The 17,755-nt window shown below is 49.6% G+C and overlaps 1 protein-coding gene across 1 annotated transcript in view; it reads right to left on the reverse strand.

Moving 5' to 3' along the window:
- The window catches only part of MPP3 (MAGUK p55 scaffold protein 3), a 29,300-nt gene extending 18,307 nt beyond the window's left edge, over nucleotides 1-10,993 (reverse strand). The window contains exons 1-8 of the mRNA XM_014789056.2: nucleotides 10,508-10,993; nucleotides 10,128-10,246; nucleotides 9,784-9,861; nucleotides 8,539-8,619; nucleotides 8,177-8,314; nucleotides 4,667-4,748; nucleotides 3,393-3,478; nucleotides 1,897-1,971 (exon numbers count right to left, since the gene is read on the reverse strand). Coding sequence (XP_014644542.1) covers nucleotides 1,897-1,971; nucleotides 3,393-3,478; nucleotides 4,667-4,748; nucleotides 8,177-8,314; nucleotides 8,539-8,619; nucleotides 9,784-9,861; nucleotides 10,128-10,246; nucleotides 10,508-10,532 — 684 coding nt within the window. The 5' untranslated portion in view covers nucleotides 10,533-10,993. The remainder of the gene's footprint in view (nucleotides 1-1,896; nucleotides 1,972-3,392; nucleotides 3,479-4,666; nucleotides 4,749-8,176; nucleotides 8,315-8,538; nucleotides 8,620-9,783; nucleotides 9,862-10,127; nucleotides 10,247-10,507) is intronic.
- Nucleotides 10,994-17,755: the final 6,762 nt, after the last annotated feature.

Genomic DNA, 17,755 nt, shown 5'->3' on the forward strand with positions numbered 1-17,755 from the left:
ATGGGCTAAGGGACAGGTGACCCATTTTGTCCTCCAGGAAAACCAAGTTCTCTCCCTGTTCAAGTTAGAACCTACAAAAGCTGCCTATGGGGACCACGTGAGCTTGTCCCAAGAAGAACTACCTTCCCTCAGGTAAGAGTCCATATTATGTATGCCCTGGGATTCAACAGAAGAGTGCAAATAAGAAACAAGCCATGTAAAGATTATGTCTTCATTTGCTGTAGAAAACTGACATCAAAGACATTGTCCATTATTAATCCCCCTTCATCAAAATAAGTATTGACATCTACTCTGCACCAGGTGTTGTAATGCCCCTTTTTTCACGCATTTAGTACTGGGAGGTGGTGGCTGGGAATCAGCTTTCTTGAAAAATTGGCATGCTTCCTTCTACCCACTGATGAAGAAAGTATGTAATTCATTGAGTTCTCCTTTCTGCCTTGGCTGCCAGAAGTTCAGATCCAAATTTATTTGAAATCAAAGTAATGCCTTCTTCCGTCCTCTCTACCAGCACCTCAGCTCAGGTCTTAATAATCTCTCCCCCGGGCTTTTACAACAGCGTCCCGCCAGGTCTCCCTGCCTCCAGTCCCCCCCACCCCACCCTCCTCCAGGCAGCTGTCCCAGGGAGCTTTCTAACACACAAATATGGTTGCACCACTCCCCTCTTTAAAACAACAACAACAACAACAAAACACCTTTAAGCGCTTCCCACCGCCTATGGGGTTGTAACTTGGGTTGTGGGGTGCCTTTCCATATCCTGCGGGGCCTCACCATTTCAGTGCACCCCGGGCTGACTTCCAGCTACAGTACTGGCACCTCTTTGCCCAAGAGCTTTCTCTGGCCACTGAGATCTGCTCTACCCTAACCCAACAGACAGGAATTGCGGGGAATTAACCCCCAAGCGCAGCCTGGCGGGAGTCGGTGCATAGATTCCCCCAGCTCCTCTGGCTCTTGGGTGGGAGGACGGAGGCAGGAGTCTACAGGGGATCCTGAGTCTTCCAGCAGGATTAAGCCCACAGTGGTAACTTGCTTAATAACACACCCTTTGTTGCACTGGCTGCCTTCCCTTCCCCACTCCTGTCCAGGTGTTTCCTGGGGTCACCTCCAAATAAACTATTTGTACTCGAATCTTTGCCTCAGGGTTGGCTTCTGAACCCCAAACTAAGTAGGGATTGTGACAAAACCCTTACCAAAGCATTCAAGGCCATTCAAAAGGTAGCCTTGACCCACCTCCCCAGCACAACCCACCCCCTGGGGCCCCCTCACAGTTCTCACCAACTCCCAACCATACTCCTCTCCATTCCTTTGAGCCTCTGTATACACAGCCTCTCTGCCTGAACGTCCCTCCACTTCTTCCTCACCAGGGAAGTCCTACTCATCTGCACCTTCCTCAAGCCTCATGTCCAACACCCCTACTATGCGACACCTTCCAGGGCGCCTCTACCTCTGCACAGAATCCTTGTGAAGCACTTATCACACAGCAAGGAAAGTCTTGCTCCTCGTCTCCTCTTCTGAACCAGGATCCTCAAAGCTACTAACCGTCCCCGTCTCCAGCATCTGGCAGAGCACCTGGCACAGAAGAGGCGCCCAAAAAAGGTAGGCTCGACAGAGAATTAAACAAATGGCAGCTACTTAATTGGTCCCAAAGCCAGCACATTTTGTTCCTTCTCTTCCTCATGACCCCGACTTCCTACTTCACTTAAAAGAACCTTGTCTTTTATTAGTGAGCTACGTCAAATCCTGGTTAGAAAGAGGCAGGGTACAAATAAATGAGTCACTTTGTGACTGAATTACAGTTCTCTACTGAGCACACGCTCTGAGGACCAGACGCACGATCTCTTCCCGAATGACTCTTTCAAAGGCTGGGCTGAGCCCTCCCCCGCTCCAGCCCTGCCATACCTTGCTCTCCTCTAAGTGGTCCTCCTCCTGGGTGGCTGGAATGATTTTCAGGGTGATGGATCCCTGGGACTGGGCCTGAAGGGAGAGAGGGCACAGGCTTATTATCTTCCAGGTCTAACCTTCCATGAGTTCATGTCTTACTTCCCAGGTCTGAACACTCACGTTCAGAAGGAAAGTCAGACTCACTGCCTCTCCTGTGGCCCACCCTTCTGTGGTGGCACTGGGTTGAATTAACTAAAGCAGAACTCAGAAACCAAGCATTTGCATTTTCATGGGACAAACGGACCGAAGATTTTAAATGAGAACCTGAGGACAATGCAGGCACTGAATTCCAACTCGCCAGCCCCCTTGACTGCTAGTGCCCCCGAAGGCTGCCCTTCTTTCTTTTCTCTAGTGTTATTTTAATAACTTAGTTCAGCTTCATTTTCCTCCTTCCTGCCTGATTTGGGGCTGGTCCCCGGTCAGAACTTCCCTCTTTGCTTCCCCAGTGGGCTATCCAATCTCAGGCCTTTGACCTTCCCAGGGGTTCCCCTTGCCTCTATCCAACAGAAGCCCTGCACCCCCATGTGGGGGGCCCACGAGGAAGAATGCTGTCAGCCCATGAAAGCATATCTCGCCCAATGTCTCCCCGGCCCTGCTTTGCTCTGCAACACTAGGCAGTGGGTGCCCAGAACCAGGGAAAGGGCAGTGGGGGCAGGGAGACTGAAGGGCCTGCCTGCAACCAGCGTCCCCTACAGTGGGGGCCTCAAAGAGAGGGCCTCCTCTCTTCAGAGCATCCTGGTTCTGCCCTCTAGACCATGAGAAGTTAGCAAAGTGTCATGTCTGGGGAGAACGCATGGGGATAAACAGAACAAAACTATGATTGGGGCTTTTTACAATTTCAGTTTTGACTTGAACTCCCAGAATGGACTCAGGAGGTTGTTCTGGTCCCAGCATTTAACACTCTAGAATCCCCTTACGCTTGTGAAGTGCTACATCCTTTCCCAGATGTCTACATCCTAATGATAACCATACATTGGTTGAGAAACCATCCCTATCCAAACTTTACAGGCAAGGAAATTGAAACTCAGAAGGATTCGATGACTTGTCCAAAGCTGCATGCTAGAAAGTGATGGAGGTGGGATTCGAACCCAGGACCAGCTGACACCAAAGCCCTTGCTCTCGGTCCTCCCTGTGCTCAGCTTTGTACTCCACATTCCTCGGCCCTTTGGAAGAGGGGACCCTTTTAAGGGGGTCTCCCAGAAGGATCCTCGGGAAAGGGAGCTGGGGGGAGGGCGATGGTGTGCTAAAGAGGGGGTCTGAGAGAGGCAGGTGGTCTGGATGCTCCACTCCTCCCAGCCCCCACCCCGCACCCTGGGCACACTGTAGGGCCACTTTGCCTGCAGCCTCCCCATGAAAACAAGAAGACTGAGCCAGATATGCCCTGGCTCCAGGAAGCACCCTGCTTTGGGCCCCCGGAGAACCACCACACCCCCAACCACATGTGCAGCACGGACCAGAATCTGGCTGATCTCGTCCGGCCGCTTGTGCAGGACTGCAATCCCGTTCACTTCTCGGAGCTCGTCTCCAACGTGGACCAGGCCTAGAAGAGACAGGGGCTGGTCATCAGCACAGGAAGGGGGCCTCAGCCCCCAGAACTCAGAGCTCTGGGCACCGCGGGGGCCCACCTTAGGAACCCGCTGCACGGCAGACTCAAGGTTTAAAGATGGTTGAGTAGAACTGGGATGAACCGAGGCCCTACTGCGTGCTGGGTGCCTCCCTCGGCATCACAGCCTCATAACCACCCAGGGAAACCTGCAATTTACAACTTGGCAGCAGAGATCCAGAAAAATTACACAGCTTGCCCAAGGCCACAGTGCTAAGAAATAATGGAGCCAGGGTTCAGACACAGTTCTTTTGATGCGGAAAGGCTGTGCTCTTTCTGCTAGAACCTCTGCTTCTTTAAAAATATCATTAACTCTTCACCTTCCTGGGTTTACAGACATACTCCAAGAATGTTCTTCTCAAGTCTTAACAAGGAAACTTAAGGACACCAGGGAGGATGTTGTCAAGAGTTAAACACCGGTCTGCTGGCTTTAATGACAAGCATCTCTGCATATTTGGCGTATTTGTTACTCAAAGTGGACACTGGCCCAGCAGCATCAACATCACCCAGGAGGTGGTTAGGAGTGCAGAATCTTGGGCCCTCCCAAGACTTGCTGAATCAGAATCTCAGAATCTACATTTTAATAAGATGCTGGGGGCCGGGGGTGGGTCCTGTGCTTGTTAATGTTTGAGAAGTGCTGCTCTAGGATCCTCACAATTCCCCAGACTTTTGGGGCAACGTTCCCCTACCCCAGGAGGTTTGCCTCCCAACTGAGTAGTTCTTCCACACACCAGTGATTCTCCATTTGTTTTCCATCCAAAAAATCTGGGACATAAACATCCTCCCCTCAGTAACAGTGGAACCGGCGTGTGGGGAAAGGGTGTCCCTGCCCCCACTAGGAATTACCCGCCAAGCCCATGCTGGATGCTTCACACCACAGTCCTCGGGCTAAGCCAACGCATGAGCCCTTCTGATCACCCCCAACGTGCTCCATGCCTGAGATATTTTCAAACAATTAAGATTTCTACCGGGCTTGGGAAGAGAATTCCAGCTCCACTCCCAGAAAGCAAAGCATATCCCAAACAGGTGAGCAGATTAGGAGAGGGAAAGGAGACCTGTGGCCAAAAGGGCAGGCCAGGGGACAACGGCCATCACCTCGGCCAGGCTGGCATTGATGCCACTCACCGCTCCGGTCTGCTGCACCCCCTCGCATGATCCTGGCCACCACGACAGCCCCTGAGTGCTCATCCCTCCGGATGGTGGCGCCCTGCATTGGAGACAGAGCAGGTAGGCTCCTAAGAAGCAGCCCCAAACCTCAGCCCTAGATTCTCTGGACCCAACAGAGCTTCTCCTGTTTCTCCCTCTGCCACCCTAGAGGGCAGATCAGCGGGGATCTTTCCAGTGCTGAAGATGCAATAAAACCAACATCTTGCAGTAGTACAGTACAGCATGTTACAGTTTAAACAAAGCAAACAACGCTGTGACAGTCTCATTAGAGGTAAGGGACTGGGGCTCAGAGAAGGTAAGCATCCTCAAGGTCACCCGCTGGTAAGGAGTAAAGCTTTTTGTGATGCTGAATTCAGTGCCTTCTCTGACATATCCCAGCCCTTGCCTCCTGCAAAGACATTTAATAATGAGGAGAATATGTGCCAGCAAATTCTCAACCTGCCTCGAACCAATCACAGGATTATTAGGCCTCCTGTTGCTGCCGAGGGGAATCAATTATGCCCCAGCCAGAGCTCCAGGACCAGGACTTGGCCCAGGAAGCGCAGCAGAGGTGATGTCTAGGATGAGAAAGGCACTAATGAGCCCTCAATTTCATGCACTGTGCACGCTGGACTGTGGCGGGGCAGGGCAGTGGGCAGGCGGAGAGCTAAGCTCTGGAGGCAGATGGCCCTGGGTTTGAATCCACGCTGCCATTTACTAAAACCATGCGGCCTTAGCGAGGACGTCCCTTATCTTCTCTGAGTCTCTTTCCTCTGGGACAGCATTTAACTCAACAGGGTTGCTGCAAGGATGACATCAGGTAATGCACGCAAGGCACTTAGCACACGGTGAGCACTCAATAGATGCTAACCATTTATTATTGGTTGTAACTGCAAACACATTGGCACACTTATTGTTAACTTCATTCGTGTCACCTATTTGAAGTACAGTCATGTGTCACTTAATGATGGCGACACGTTCTGAGAAATGCATTGTTAGGTGATTTCGTTGTAGTGCAAACATCATAAAATGTACTTACACACACCTAGATGGTATAGCCTACTACACACTTAGGCTGTATGTTACTAATCTTATGGGACCACCGTCGTCTATGTGGTCTGTCATTAACCAAAACGTTGGCATATGGCGCATGACTGTACGTAAGATAACTATTGCTAGAAAGAGAGGCCATCGGCTAAGAACTCTGTGGCTTCTTGCCCGCTAGACCTTCAAACTTTCCAGCATCTCTGTCCATCCTTTCCTCCTTTCCCCCATCTCAGCGGAGGGGCTCCTCCTGTCTAGGCTGGTCCCTCTATCCCCTCCCTCCCTCTCCCGCAATCTCAATGTCCCATCTCTACTGGCTCCTTCTCCTGCTCCTAAAAATATTATCAAGTCTTTCCCATCATTAAAAAGCCTGCACCCTCCACCCACCAGCAGCCAGTCTCTGTTCCTTTGGAGCAAACTTCTTATAAGAAGCAGGGTGTGTCTGCACTCTCTGCTCCCTGCCCTCCGGGTCAATTACCCCCTGCAACCTCAAACACACCAGCAAAAGCACCGACGACCTGCCAGCTGCCAGCGCCACCACCACCCTCAGTCTTCTCTCCTCTGATCTCCCTCCTGTCTGATTCTGGGGCTTGCCCTCCCCATGGAATTCTCTCTTAGCCTGGGCCCTGGTGACACCTCTCTCCCAGTTCTTCTCAATGACAATTCGTCTCCTTTGCTGAGTCTTTCTCTATCTGCCTTTTAAATGTTGATGAAAGGGCCAGAGTCTCACCCCTGCCCTCTTACTGTCTCACACTGTATACTCTTTACCCGAGTGGCCTCAACCTCTCGGCATGGGTTTGAACCCCTTTCTGGATGCTCCAAGTCTGTATCTCTGGACACACAAGCCTTCCACCTTCTGTTCATCTCCACTTGCCAGTCACACGGGCCCTTGAATTCAACAGACCCTAAGCTCCTCCTTATTTCCCCTCTTGAATGATGACCCCAGTGCCCACCAGTGTCCCAGCTGGACACCTGGGCATTATCCTAGGCGCCTCCCCAGACTCCTGCCCAAACTGGGGCAGTCACCAAATCACATTAATTCTATTTCTGCAATATTTCTTGGATTTCTCTTCCCTATTCCACAGGCCTAGGTCAAGCCTTGTTTCTGAGCCTCAGGATCTGGCCCTTACCTTCAAATCAGTCCTCTGCTCTGGCCTCACCCTCCAGGCCACTTTCTACTTGGGAGCCAGGATGATCTTTCTAAACTGCAAGTCTGGTCGTGTTATTTCTTACTTAAAATCTTTCAATGGCTCCCCATGGCCTTTGGGGTCGAGCTAAGCAGCTGTGTGTGGACAATCAGGTTCTTTATCAGCTCCCATGAGCTGGCCTCACTTCTGCGGTTCCTTACCCCACACTTGCATTGTGTCTACCCAAGGCCACTCAGAGCCCCCTGAATCCACCATGCCGTTTACCTTCCCATGGCTCTGCTCATGCAGTTCTACTGTGTGGGACGCCCTTCCTCTCCCTTTTCCTTCTGGAAAACTCCTGTTCTTTTTTTTGGAATTCAGCATGGGCATCACCTCTTCCAGGAAACCCCCGGCCGCTCCCTCCTGTGAACTCCCAGAGGGCAAGGACTAAGTCTTAATCGTCTCTGAACTGCCAGCTCCCCACACAGTGCCTGGCACCCCGGAGGGCTCACAATGTGTTTGCTGAGCCGATGGATGACTGCCCCATTTTGAAGGTACGGAAATAGAGGCAGAGGAAGGATCCTGTCTGTCTGCAGAAGTGGTTCATCTGAGGTTATCTGGGAAAGGTGAAAATGAAGAGAGCCAGCTGTGGTATTATCCAGGGCAGGCACTCAATTCTCTGGCTTCCACTACTTCCCTCCATCACATAAACAACCCTGTCCCTTTGCTTCGTAAATAAATGCTGAACCAGGACCAAAACGCTAGCAATCTGTCAGCTGTGGAGAAGAATGGCTGCTGCCCTGTGCTTCCTCAGTCTTCGGGGCAGAGATTGGCAAGCATTTTCTGTAAACGGCCCAATGTAAATATTTTAGGCTTTGCCAGCCACACAGTCTCCATCACAACTACTGAACTCTGCTGTTGCAATGTAAAGGCAGCCACAGACAATACGTAAATGAATGGAATGGCTGTGTGCCAATAAAACTTTATTTACAACATCTGGCAGTGGACTGGTTTTGGCCCTTGGACCATAGTTTGCCAACCTCTTGTTCAGAACATGATGATCAGGCTGCCTCGTACAGCTGTGCCAGTTATTCACTACACAAAGGAGCTTGGCCGCAGTTGAGGGAGGCTGTATCCACCCAGAGAAAGGGGTATCCTGCAAACAAAGGTGTCACAGGAACTAGTGGCAGCCCCAAAGAAGCTGCCATCTCTCACTCTGAAGACTTCAGGAGGGTCCCTTCCCAGTTTTCTAGGTGAGTGGGGGTAGGAGACCGGGAGAGGGGGGAGAGGATGAGGAAGAGAGGTGGGTGCCACATACCAGGGGTTCCTTGTTCTTCACCAGGCGGACAATCTTCACCGATTCTTCCTCAAAATCCTCGTCAATATGATCAGGCAGAGGGGGGAGGACAGGGTCAAAATTCTTCTGGGCAACCGTGTCGTGGACCATGAGCATGGCCTGTCAGGAAAGCAAGAGAAAAGAAGGGCTGACTCCAAGCTCACAGGGGTCAGGGTTTGGGGGTCTCAGATCTCATGCCAGAGAGACAACCACCCCAGACACTGGCGCCAAGGAGGCCTCCCTCAGAAGTCTCCTTTCCTCAGGCTCAGGGCCGAGCGCTCCCTCCTGCCCCCATCCCAGGAGACACGAGACGCGTGGGTGGGCAGGGACTGCGGCATGACTACCCTGAGGTGGGGGGTGGACAGCAGCTGGAGCAGCTCCCTCTCGTCACCATGCACGGAGGCGGCCTGCAGCTCCTCCATCACCTGGAGGGGAAGGAGACAGAGAGCTGCAGACAGTCGGCTGCCAGAGCTTCAAGCTGCTGGGAGTCTCAGGGCCCTCCCAGCACCTGCTACAGCACCCAGGGGTGCATCGGACCCTCAGCCGCCCAGCACTCACGCCCCCAGGGAAATCATGCCAGGGGTCAGAAGAGCATGAGCAGCTCTACGGGGTGATCCTAATGGCAGCTGACTTATTAAGCACTTACTGGACACTTTGCTTTATATGGACCTTCTCACTTAACTGTCACGATGACTAAATGTAGAGGGTACTTATTATTTTGCCATTTCACAGATGAGAATTAAATGAGAGAGATTAAATATCTTGCCCAAGGTCGCAAAGCTTCTAAGTGGCACAGCCAGGATTTGATCCTGGGCTTATCTGCCTCTCTTGTCTGTGCCCTCATCACTACCCTAGTTTACGGATGAGGAAATTGGGGCTCAGAGAGGTTGAGTGACCTGTTTAAGGTCACAGAGCTAGTAGTAGTGGCCGTGCTGAGCCTGGGAGCCTGGCAACCCAGCATGCCCCTAATCATACTCCATCGTGGGACAGGCGCGGAGATCTGCCCCGCAGCCAGCAGCATCCTCGCCAGGCCATCTCCCGGGTTAGGTAAGTTTACTCAGGAGCTGGCCTTAGTAATCAACCAGGACAGCTTTTCCCAAACCAGGCAACACAGAGGAGAGGTCCACAAGACACTAGGAAGCATTCCCTAAAAAAACGAGAAGGCTGAGCCAGTAAGTAGGGATGCACTGCAAGTCCCTGGACCCCAGGACTTCACATTGGGCCCCCCAAAGCACAGATGCAAGGTGCTCATTTGACCTATTCATATCCACAGTCCTCAATAGTCTGGGCACTGCTGATCTGCTCCAAATGCTCTCATTTCACAGCTGGGGAAACAGACTTTCTCGGGAACACACAGTGAGAGTCATCAGGTCATCAGGTCCTCTGGCCCAGCCCAAGGCTCAAGAGCTCCTCCCCGCCTGTTAGGAGGCCCGGGGGGGAGCAGGAGGAGAAGGGAAGGAGATGCCTCTTCACTTTTGGGCCCCTGAGTCCCGACGTCCCTAGGCTAAGTAATGGTGACAAGGCAAGATGAAGGAGGCCTACGGGGTGGGGAGCAGGGCTGACACCGTAAGGAAAAACCTGGGGCTTACATCCTCGGCGAGGGCCACAGCGCTGTGCAGAACAGGGGTTGGATTCTGTCTCTCGTAATAGCGAAGCTTCTCGTGAATCTGCAAAGAGAGCCAATTTCAGGCTGGGACCTCCCACGCCAGCTGCCCAGGTTTACCCAGGACACCACACAGCCCACCAACGGCTGTGGGGATGCCTAGGGCCGTAGACTGGGTCACTAATGGGTCAGCATAAGAGAAAGCCCTGCATAGTGGGCTAGTGAAAACCTTCCTGGGGCAGGGGGATGGCTAGCATGACCTCCATGAGCCAAAGTCAGCTAGGAAGACCTCTAGAAATCTTCACCAGGTGGGATGAAATGGGGTTTTACCTTCATTAGGTAACTGAGACTTTTTTCACTGAAAACATCCCTTAGGAAGCCCATCTCTTCCTTGTGGTTGGAGTCAGGTCTGAGCTGAGAGGTCAGCAGTGCCAGGGTCTCATGCAGACCTGAAGACAGTGCAACAAAACAACGTAGAGCAAACGCAATGGGTACTTCCTGCCCCGTGGGACCCCAAGTGGACCCCCAAAACAACACTTCAGCCCTGCCGTGGGGACAGTCTCTCCCTTGGCTCTCATTCCTGGGGCTTGGTGGCAGGGCAGCTCCTGCGAGCCGACACTGGCAGCAGCCTGCTTTCTCTCCAGTCCGGGGCTGCTGGGCAGGCTCTCGTGCTCAGGGCTGCAGCAGGCCCGGCCTGGGCAGGCGCTCACCGGAGTCCTCGGACAGCACTGGCATGTCTGTGCTGGTCAGATCCCAGATCCCGAGCTCTGCCTGCGGATCCTGAGAGAAAGGGGGTGGGGCGACGAAGCTCCATCAAGCATGTTCATTTAACAAACAGTGATTACACATGCGCTGTGTCCGTCTGTGACCAATCTGGGGACAGAGGCAATGGGAACAAATAATTCTCTGCTCACTTTTTTCAGAGAGGAAGGAAAGAAAACTAAGATTTGCTGAATGCTCCCAATGTGCCAAGCATTGTGCTGGGTGATTTCATATGACATTTTTCTTAATCTGCACAGAGCCCTGAGGAATGGATACTAATATTCCCATTTTACGGATGAAGAAACAGAGACTTGGAGTTCAGTAGCTTTCCAGTCAGCATCCCTACTTGGTGGCCCTTCCAGGCTGGTCTCAGAGGTGCCAAGTGGCCCCTGCCTGACAGTGGGTGCTCTCCTCCACAGCACCCCCCCTCCCCTGTTACCTTCTAAGAGGCCGCGCGGGAGTCCCTTGCCTGTCACACTTGCACAAGTACCTGGGTGGGCCTACAAGCTCCCTCCTTCCCCACCATCCCCAAGCCCCAACCTGAAGGGAGCCTCCCCCAGCATAGAGCGTAGGTAGAGAGGTGGAGAGATGAGAGTCGGGTGTCTACTATGCGGGAGGAGGGAGCCCCATCTCAGCAGGCCCCACGTGGACCTCAAAAAGTCCTCCTCCGGAGGGGACAAGGAGAGTAATGATTCACTCATTCCGCAAACACGGAGCCAGCCCCACTGCGCCCGAGCACCGGCGCCACCAAGATGCATAAATACGAATCGTACCGGCTCTCCAGCCACCGCCCCCCCTCTACGCCGGACTCACCCTCTGGCTCCTTCGAGCTGCGCCCACTGCTCCCCCCCAACCCCCACCCAAGCGGCCGAGCACAGACTCCAGCTCACTATCGGAAGGAACCTGTGGGATGAACAAGGAGCGCGGCTGGGCGAAGGGGGAACCTGGAGGACGCACGGGGGCCGTCTTGGAGGATGCCGAGCGGCGGGAAAGGAGCGAGGCGCTCCCGGGGGAGGGGGGTGCGGGGAGGAAGGCTGGGGGCGGAGGGGCGGGGACTGAGCCCCCCACCCCTGCTGGGGGCTCGGTGGGCCGCCAGGCTGCCGTGTGCTCGAGGGGCGGTCTCGGCCCATCCTCCCCGCCCCGCCGGGCCCCTCCCGCCGCGGCTCCCCATCCCTTGTCTGTTCCTCGCGCGGGTTCCTACCTGGGCGCGCCGGGATCTCGGCTCTACGACCCGGAGCCGCGCGGATGCCCGGGGCCTCGGCCGCCGCTGGCTCCGCCTTCCCGGCCCCTCCCTGCCTCGGCCGCGCCGGGCGGGGGTGGCGGAGCCGGAGGAGGCGAGGCGCGGGAGGAGGAGGCGGCAGGGGCGCGGGAGGAGGAGAGGGAGGAGCGGAGGGAGCCCTTGGCGTCTGGCACCGCCAGCCCTCTGCCGGCCCAGGCTCCGCTCTCCCGCATCGTACCGCCTCCTCAGTGTCCTCCCACTCGAGCCCTGAGGAGCCCCCTGCCTGTGTCCCCTCACCCGGGCATACAGCCAGCCTTCTCTTCTGTCCTTACCGCCCGCACATACGCCCCCCCCACCCCCCGTGCTGAGGAGTGAACACTTGCTTAAGATATAATTCGGTTTTGCAAACATTTATTGAGCGCCCTCCAAGTTCCAGGTACTGTGCCAGGGGCTAGGGGTTCAAAGACAACCAAGACAGAGATCCCGGATTTGAAGGACTCCCAGGCCGGGGCGGAGGACCGGTCAGAGGCGAGGGCCACTCGCTGTAACAATGCAACATGCTGGGAGAGATTTATCGGCGCGCGGTGCCCCGAGGCGCGGAGAAGGGAGGGAGAAGTCGAGCTGGGGAGACTGCAAGGCTCCATTCTGCCCCGTGTAGGGCGCGGGGATGCGGGGGAAAGCGGCTCGTGTGCAGGGGCTTCTCCTGGGGGACCGGCCCTGAAACGGCCGTCACGATCACTGACTTTTATCGCGCTGTCTCAGGTACTCCTCAAATCGCTTCGCCTCACATTAGCTCCTGAGAGAGAGACCATTATTATCCCTGCTCTGTAATTGAGGAAATCGAGGCTCCGGGGTGGAAGAACGGGTATGGAGGAGAGGGCAGGAGCTGCTGGGTGAGTGAGCAGGTGGTTGTGGGGATTAGAGGGTGAGGAGTGGGCCAGCGAGTCCCCTCCCCTCTCTGCCAGCAGCAAAGAACATGAAGCACATATCGGAGCAGGGGACCCGGAGGTTAAGTCTGGGAGTAAGTCTAGCGTGTCAAGGAGAGAAAATGGGTCAACAGGCCCCGCAGTCTGCAGTGCATGGGGAGGCTGTCAGTGGAAGAGTAGGTCATGATGACATTTCCCTCCTTCCTCCAAAATTATCTACACCCGAGCTTCTCAAAATGTAATGTGCCTATGAATCACATAGGCACATTAGGTGGGGGTTGTGTAGGGCTGGTGGTACCAGATTCTGCATTTCTAACAAGCTCTCAGGTGATACGATGCTCCCTATCTTGGGACCTCACTTTGAATACAGGAAGACTATATGAGACACATTTTTACCCAGGGTGCTTAGTGTTAGAGAGGTATCAAGAGTGCCTGATACGGGGTCAGTTGATTTTTGACAAGGACACCAACAAATGGTGCAGAAACAACTAGATGTTCGTATGTGTGTGGGCGGGGGGGGGGGGACTCAATCCCTACCTTACACCACATACAAAGTTCAATTTAAGAGGGACCACAGGCCTAAACATAACTAAATTGATACAGCTTCTAGAAGAAATCATAGGAGAATATCTTTTCAATCTTTTGGTAGGCAAAGATTTCTTAGAAAAGACATAAAAAAGCATAGACCCTAAAGAAAATTGATAAACGGACTTCAAATTTTCAAACTTCTGTTCATCAAAAAACACTATCAAGAAAATAAATAGGGCCGGCCCCGTGGCTTAGCAGTTAAGTGCCTGCACTCCGCTACTGGCGGCCTGGGTTTGGATCCCGGGCGTGCACCGACCCACTGCTTCTCCGGCCATGCTGAGGCCGCATCCCACATACAGCAACTAGAAGGATGTGCAGCTGTGACATACAACTATCTACTGGGGCTTTGGGGGAAAAATAAATAAACAAATAAAAATTAAAAAAAAAAGAAAGAAAAGAAATAGGCAAGCCACAGACTGAGAGGAAATACTCATAACAGATATATCTGACAAAAGACTTGTATCCCATGGGGCTAGCACAGTGGCGTAGTGGTTAATTTCACATGATCTGTTTGGGGGGCCAGGGTTCGCAGGTTTGGATCCTGGGTGCGGACCTACGCACCGCTCATCAAGCCATGCTGTGGAGGCGTCCAGTATACAAAATAGAGGAAGATTGGTACGGATGTTAGCTCAGGGGCCAATCTTCCTCACCAAAAAAAAAAAAAAAAAAGACTTGTATCCAGAATAAAGAACTCCTGCAACTCAATAATAAAAAGACAAACGACACAGCCAAAAAACAGGAAAAAGATGTGAACACACACTTCACAAGAGAACATACATAAATAGCCAATAAGCATATGAGAAAGTGCTCATCCAATATCCTTTGTCATCAGGGAAATGCAAATTAAAGCCACAAGCAGGTATCTGTATGCATGCACCAGAGGGTTAGAGTGAAGAGGACCGAGGACACCCAGGTGGGCAAGGATGTGGAGCAACTTGAGCTTTCAGACTGCCTTGTGTGGATAACATGGAACCAGCACTTTGGAAAACTGTTTGGCGACTTCTTTAACAAGTCGAACATGCATCTACCCTGTGATCCAGCAATTCCGCTCCTGGGTGTTTATCCGTGAGAAATAAAACCATCTATCCACAACACCTGTGCAACAATATTCCATGCATCTTTAATTCATAATAACCCAAACCAGAAAACAATCCAGATGTCCATCAACAAGTGAATGGATAAATACATCATGGTATATCTGTACAGTGGGATATTTACTAATCAGTAAAAAGAAACAAACTACCATTTGAAGATTATCCCTATCGTGCAACAACGTGGGTGAATGTCAAAATATACTGAATGAAAGAAGGCAGACATGAAAAATACATACCGTATGAATCCTGGGCTGTTGTGATCTTCATGCTGTCACTGTACTCAGATGCCTTGACTTGGCTGGTCCAGAAACCCAGTTTATTATTACTATACAAATTAACTAAATTACTCCAGAAGACAAAGAAATATTAACCAACCAATTTCGATAGAGTTGTCAAAGAATTACTGCTTCAAAAACACCAGATAGTTCTGCAGAATTCTACCAAACACTTAAGGAACAGATATTTAACTCTTCTAGAACATAGAAATAGAAGGAAATCTTCAAAATTCTTTTTATGAAGTAAACATAGCATTGATACTAAAACCTGTCAAAGAAAGCAAAAAATAGAATAAAAACCAACGCTACAAACCAGTCTCGTTTATGAAAAAATCCTAAAAACTATATTAGCTGACAATTTCACCAGAACACCAGAAGAATAATACACCATGATCAAGTAGAGTATATTCTTAAAATGGTTTAATATTTGGAAATCTATAACACCATATACAGTAATCTAACCTATTAATAGGATAAAAAGTGAAAAATTCATATTATTATCTCCATAGATGCTGAAAAGGCATCCATATGTGATTTTTTTAAATAACCTTTCAAAAATGAAGGTGAATAAAAGGTTAAACATAGAGTTACTATGTGATCCAGCAATTCCACTGCTAGATACACCCACCAGAGAAATGAAAATGAAAACTTGTATCAGAATGTTCAAGCAGTATTACTCATATTAGCCGAAAAGTGGAAAAAATCCAAATGTCCATCAATTGATAAATGGATAAATAAATTGGGGTATAACCATACAATGGAATATTATTTAGCAATACAAAGGAATGAAATACTGATACATGCCACAATATGGAAGAAACTCAAAACATTATGTTCAGTGAAAGAAGTCAGTCACAGAGGTCATATACAAAGACCACATATCGTATGATTCCATTATTATGAAAAATCCAGAACAGGCAAATCTATAAAGACAGAAAGATTAGTGGTTGCCAAGGCTGTGGGATGGAGGTGGGGAGTGACTAATAATGGGTACTAGGTTTCTTTTGAAGATGATGAAAATGTTCTAAAATTAGATTATGGTGATGGTTTTACAACTCTGTGTGTATACTAAAAACCACTGAATTGTACACTTTAAATGGATGAATTTTATGGTATGGAAATTATATCTCAATAAAGTCATTTTTGTAAAAAGTAAATGGTCTAAATCCTTCAGTTAAAAGACAGAGATTGTCAGACTGGATTAAAAAAGCAAGACTTCACTATGTGCTAGCTAGAAGAAACTCACTTGAAACATAAAGACACAGATATGCTAAAAGAAAATGAATGAAGAAATATTTCCCATGGAAATACTAATCAAGAAAACTGAAGTGACTACTTTAATATCAGGTAAAGTAGATCACAAAACAAGGACTATTACCAGGGACAAGGGGGATATTTCATGATGATAAGGGATCAGTTGATCAAGAAGACATATCAACCATAAATGTGCTTGCATGTAATTATCCAGCCTCGGGGGCCTCCCATCACCGGAGTCATTTAAGATCCCTCTGGGTGTGTTGCCCAACGTGAGTAGATGAGAAAGAAAGAAGAGGCAGAGACACTAGAAAGAAGGAGGCAGCACAGGCGACACGTGTTTTACCGAGAAACTCCAAACAATTGACTAAAAATACAAATGATGAGAAAATTAAATAAGATGGCAGAGAACACAATTGATATTAAAAATTCAATGACTTTCCTATGAACAAAAATAAATAATTATAAAAAAGAGAAAAATTCCAAACTAAAATAGCAACCAAAGATTAAATACCAAGTTATAAACTTAATAGGAAAAGTGAAGGACCTATTGACATATGGGGAAAAAACCTTTAAAAGGCTAGTAAAGGATATATATAACAAACTATAACTCAAATAGATAGAGGCAAGGACAGTTCGATACTGTAAATATGTCAATTCACGTTAAGATAATCTCCAAACCCCATGTAATCCCAATTAAACTATAAACAGGATTTTCAGAGGGAACTTATTAAATGCTACTAAAATTCATCAGGAAAAATAAGCATTGGTGAATAGCAGGAAAATTCTGAAAAAAAAAGAGTTGTGGGACAGGTGGGGTGGGTGGAGGGTGGTGCTGGCCCTATGAGATATGAAACATTTCTGATATGAAAACAATTTTTTAAAGTTTAGTACTGAAGAAACCATCAACATCTAGAAGAATAGAACAGAAGAGAAAGTACAGAAATAGTCCTCATGTATATGGTAATTTAACTTTTTAGAAAGATGACATTATAGATAAGTGGGGGAGAGGAATTACTGAAAAAAAATAGTGTGGGGACAACTAGCTACTCTTTAAAAAGACAAAAAGAAAGCTGGATCCCTACCTCACTCCTCACACCAAAATACTTTCCCAGTGGATTTATTTTTATAATCTTGGGGGGAGAGAAGGCCTTTCTAAGCAAAATCCAAATGCAAATCTATAAAGAAAAAGACAGATATGTGACTAAAATGTAAACACTTTTGTAGACAAAAATATTATTTGTAACATGATATAATATCATATGCACTATAATCAACAGTTAAATTCCTTAATTTAAAAGAGTAAACACAAATCACTAAGAAAATATTTAAAAAAAGAAAAATGGTCAAAGAAAATAGACAGCTGCTGCAAAAGAAATACATACAGCCAATAAACACACGGAAAGATGCACAACCTCACTCGCAATCAAAGAATTCTAAACCAAAGTAAAAAGTGATGTCCCTTTTCACCTATTGAGACAAAAATGTTTAAGTTTGTTGACATCTAGCGCTGTCAAGGATATAGGGAAATAAACACGTTTACAAAGTTGGAAAGAGTGTATCTGGTGCAAACTTTCTGGAAGACGATTCAGCCATATTTACTAAAATGTTTGTATGGACATGTCCTTTAGCTCAGGGGAGAGTTGGGCAAGCAGGTCAGAAGGAAAAGCAAGCAGAGAGAAATATTTGAGTGAGTGAGGGTTTAGAGCTGGAGGGCTGGGGACTGGGCTGCCCCCAGCACAAAGAAGGTGACTCAGAGCAGAGGTGGCAGAGATGGCTAGAAGCTCAGGGAGGGGCCGCCTCACCCAGCTGGGACTTAGTCACAATGCACCGGTCAGGG

This window comes from Ceratotherium simum, chromosome 16 (assembly GCF_057802395.1).
Source record: "Ceratotherium simum simum isolate JZ-2026a chromosome 16, ASM5780239v1, whole genome shotgun sequence".
Lineage (NCBI taxonomy): Eukaryota > Metazoa > Chordata > Mammalia > Perissodactyla > Rhinocerotidae > Ceratotherium > Ceratotherium simum.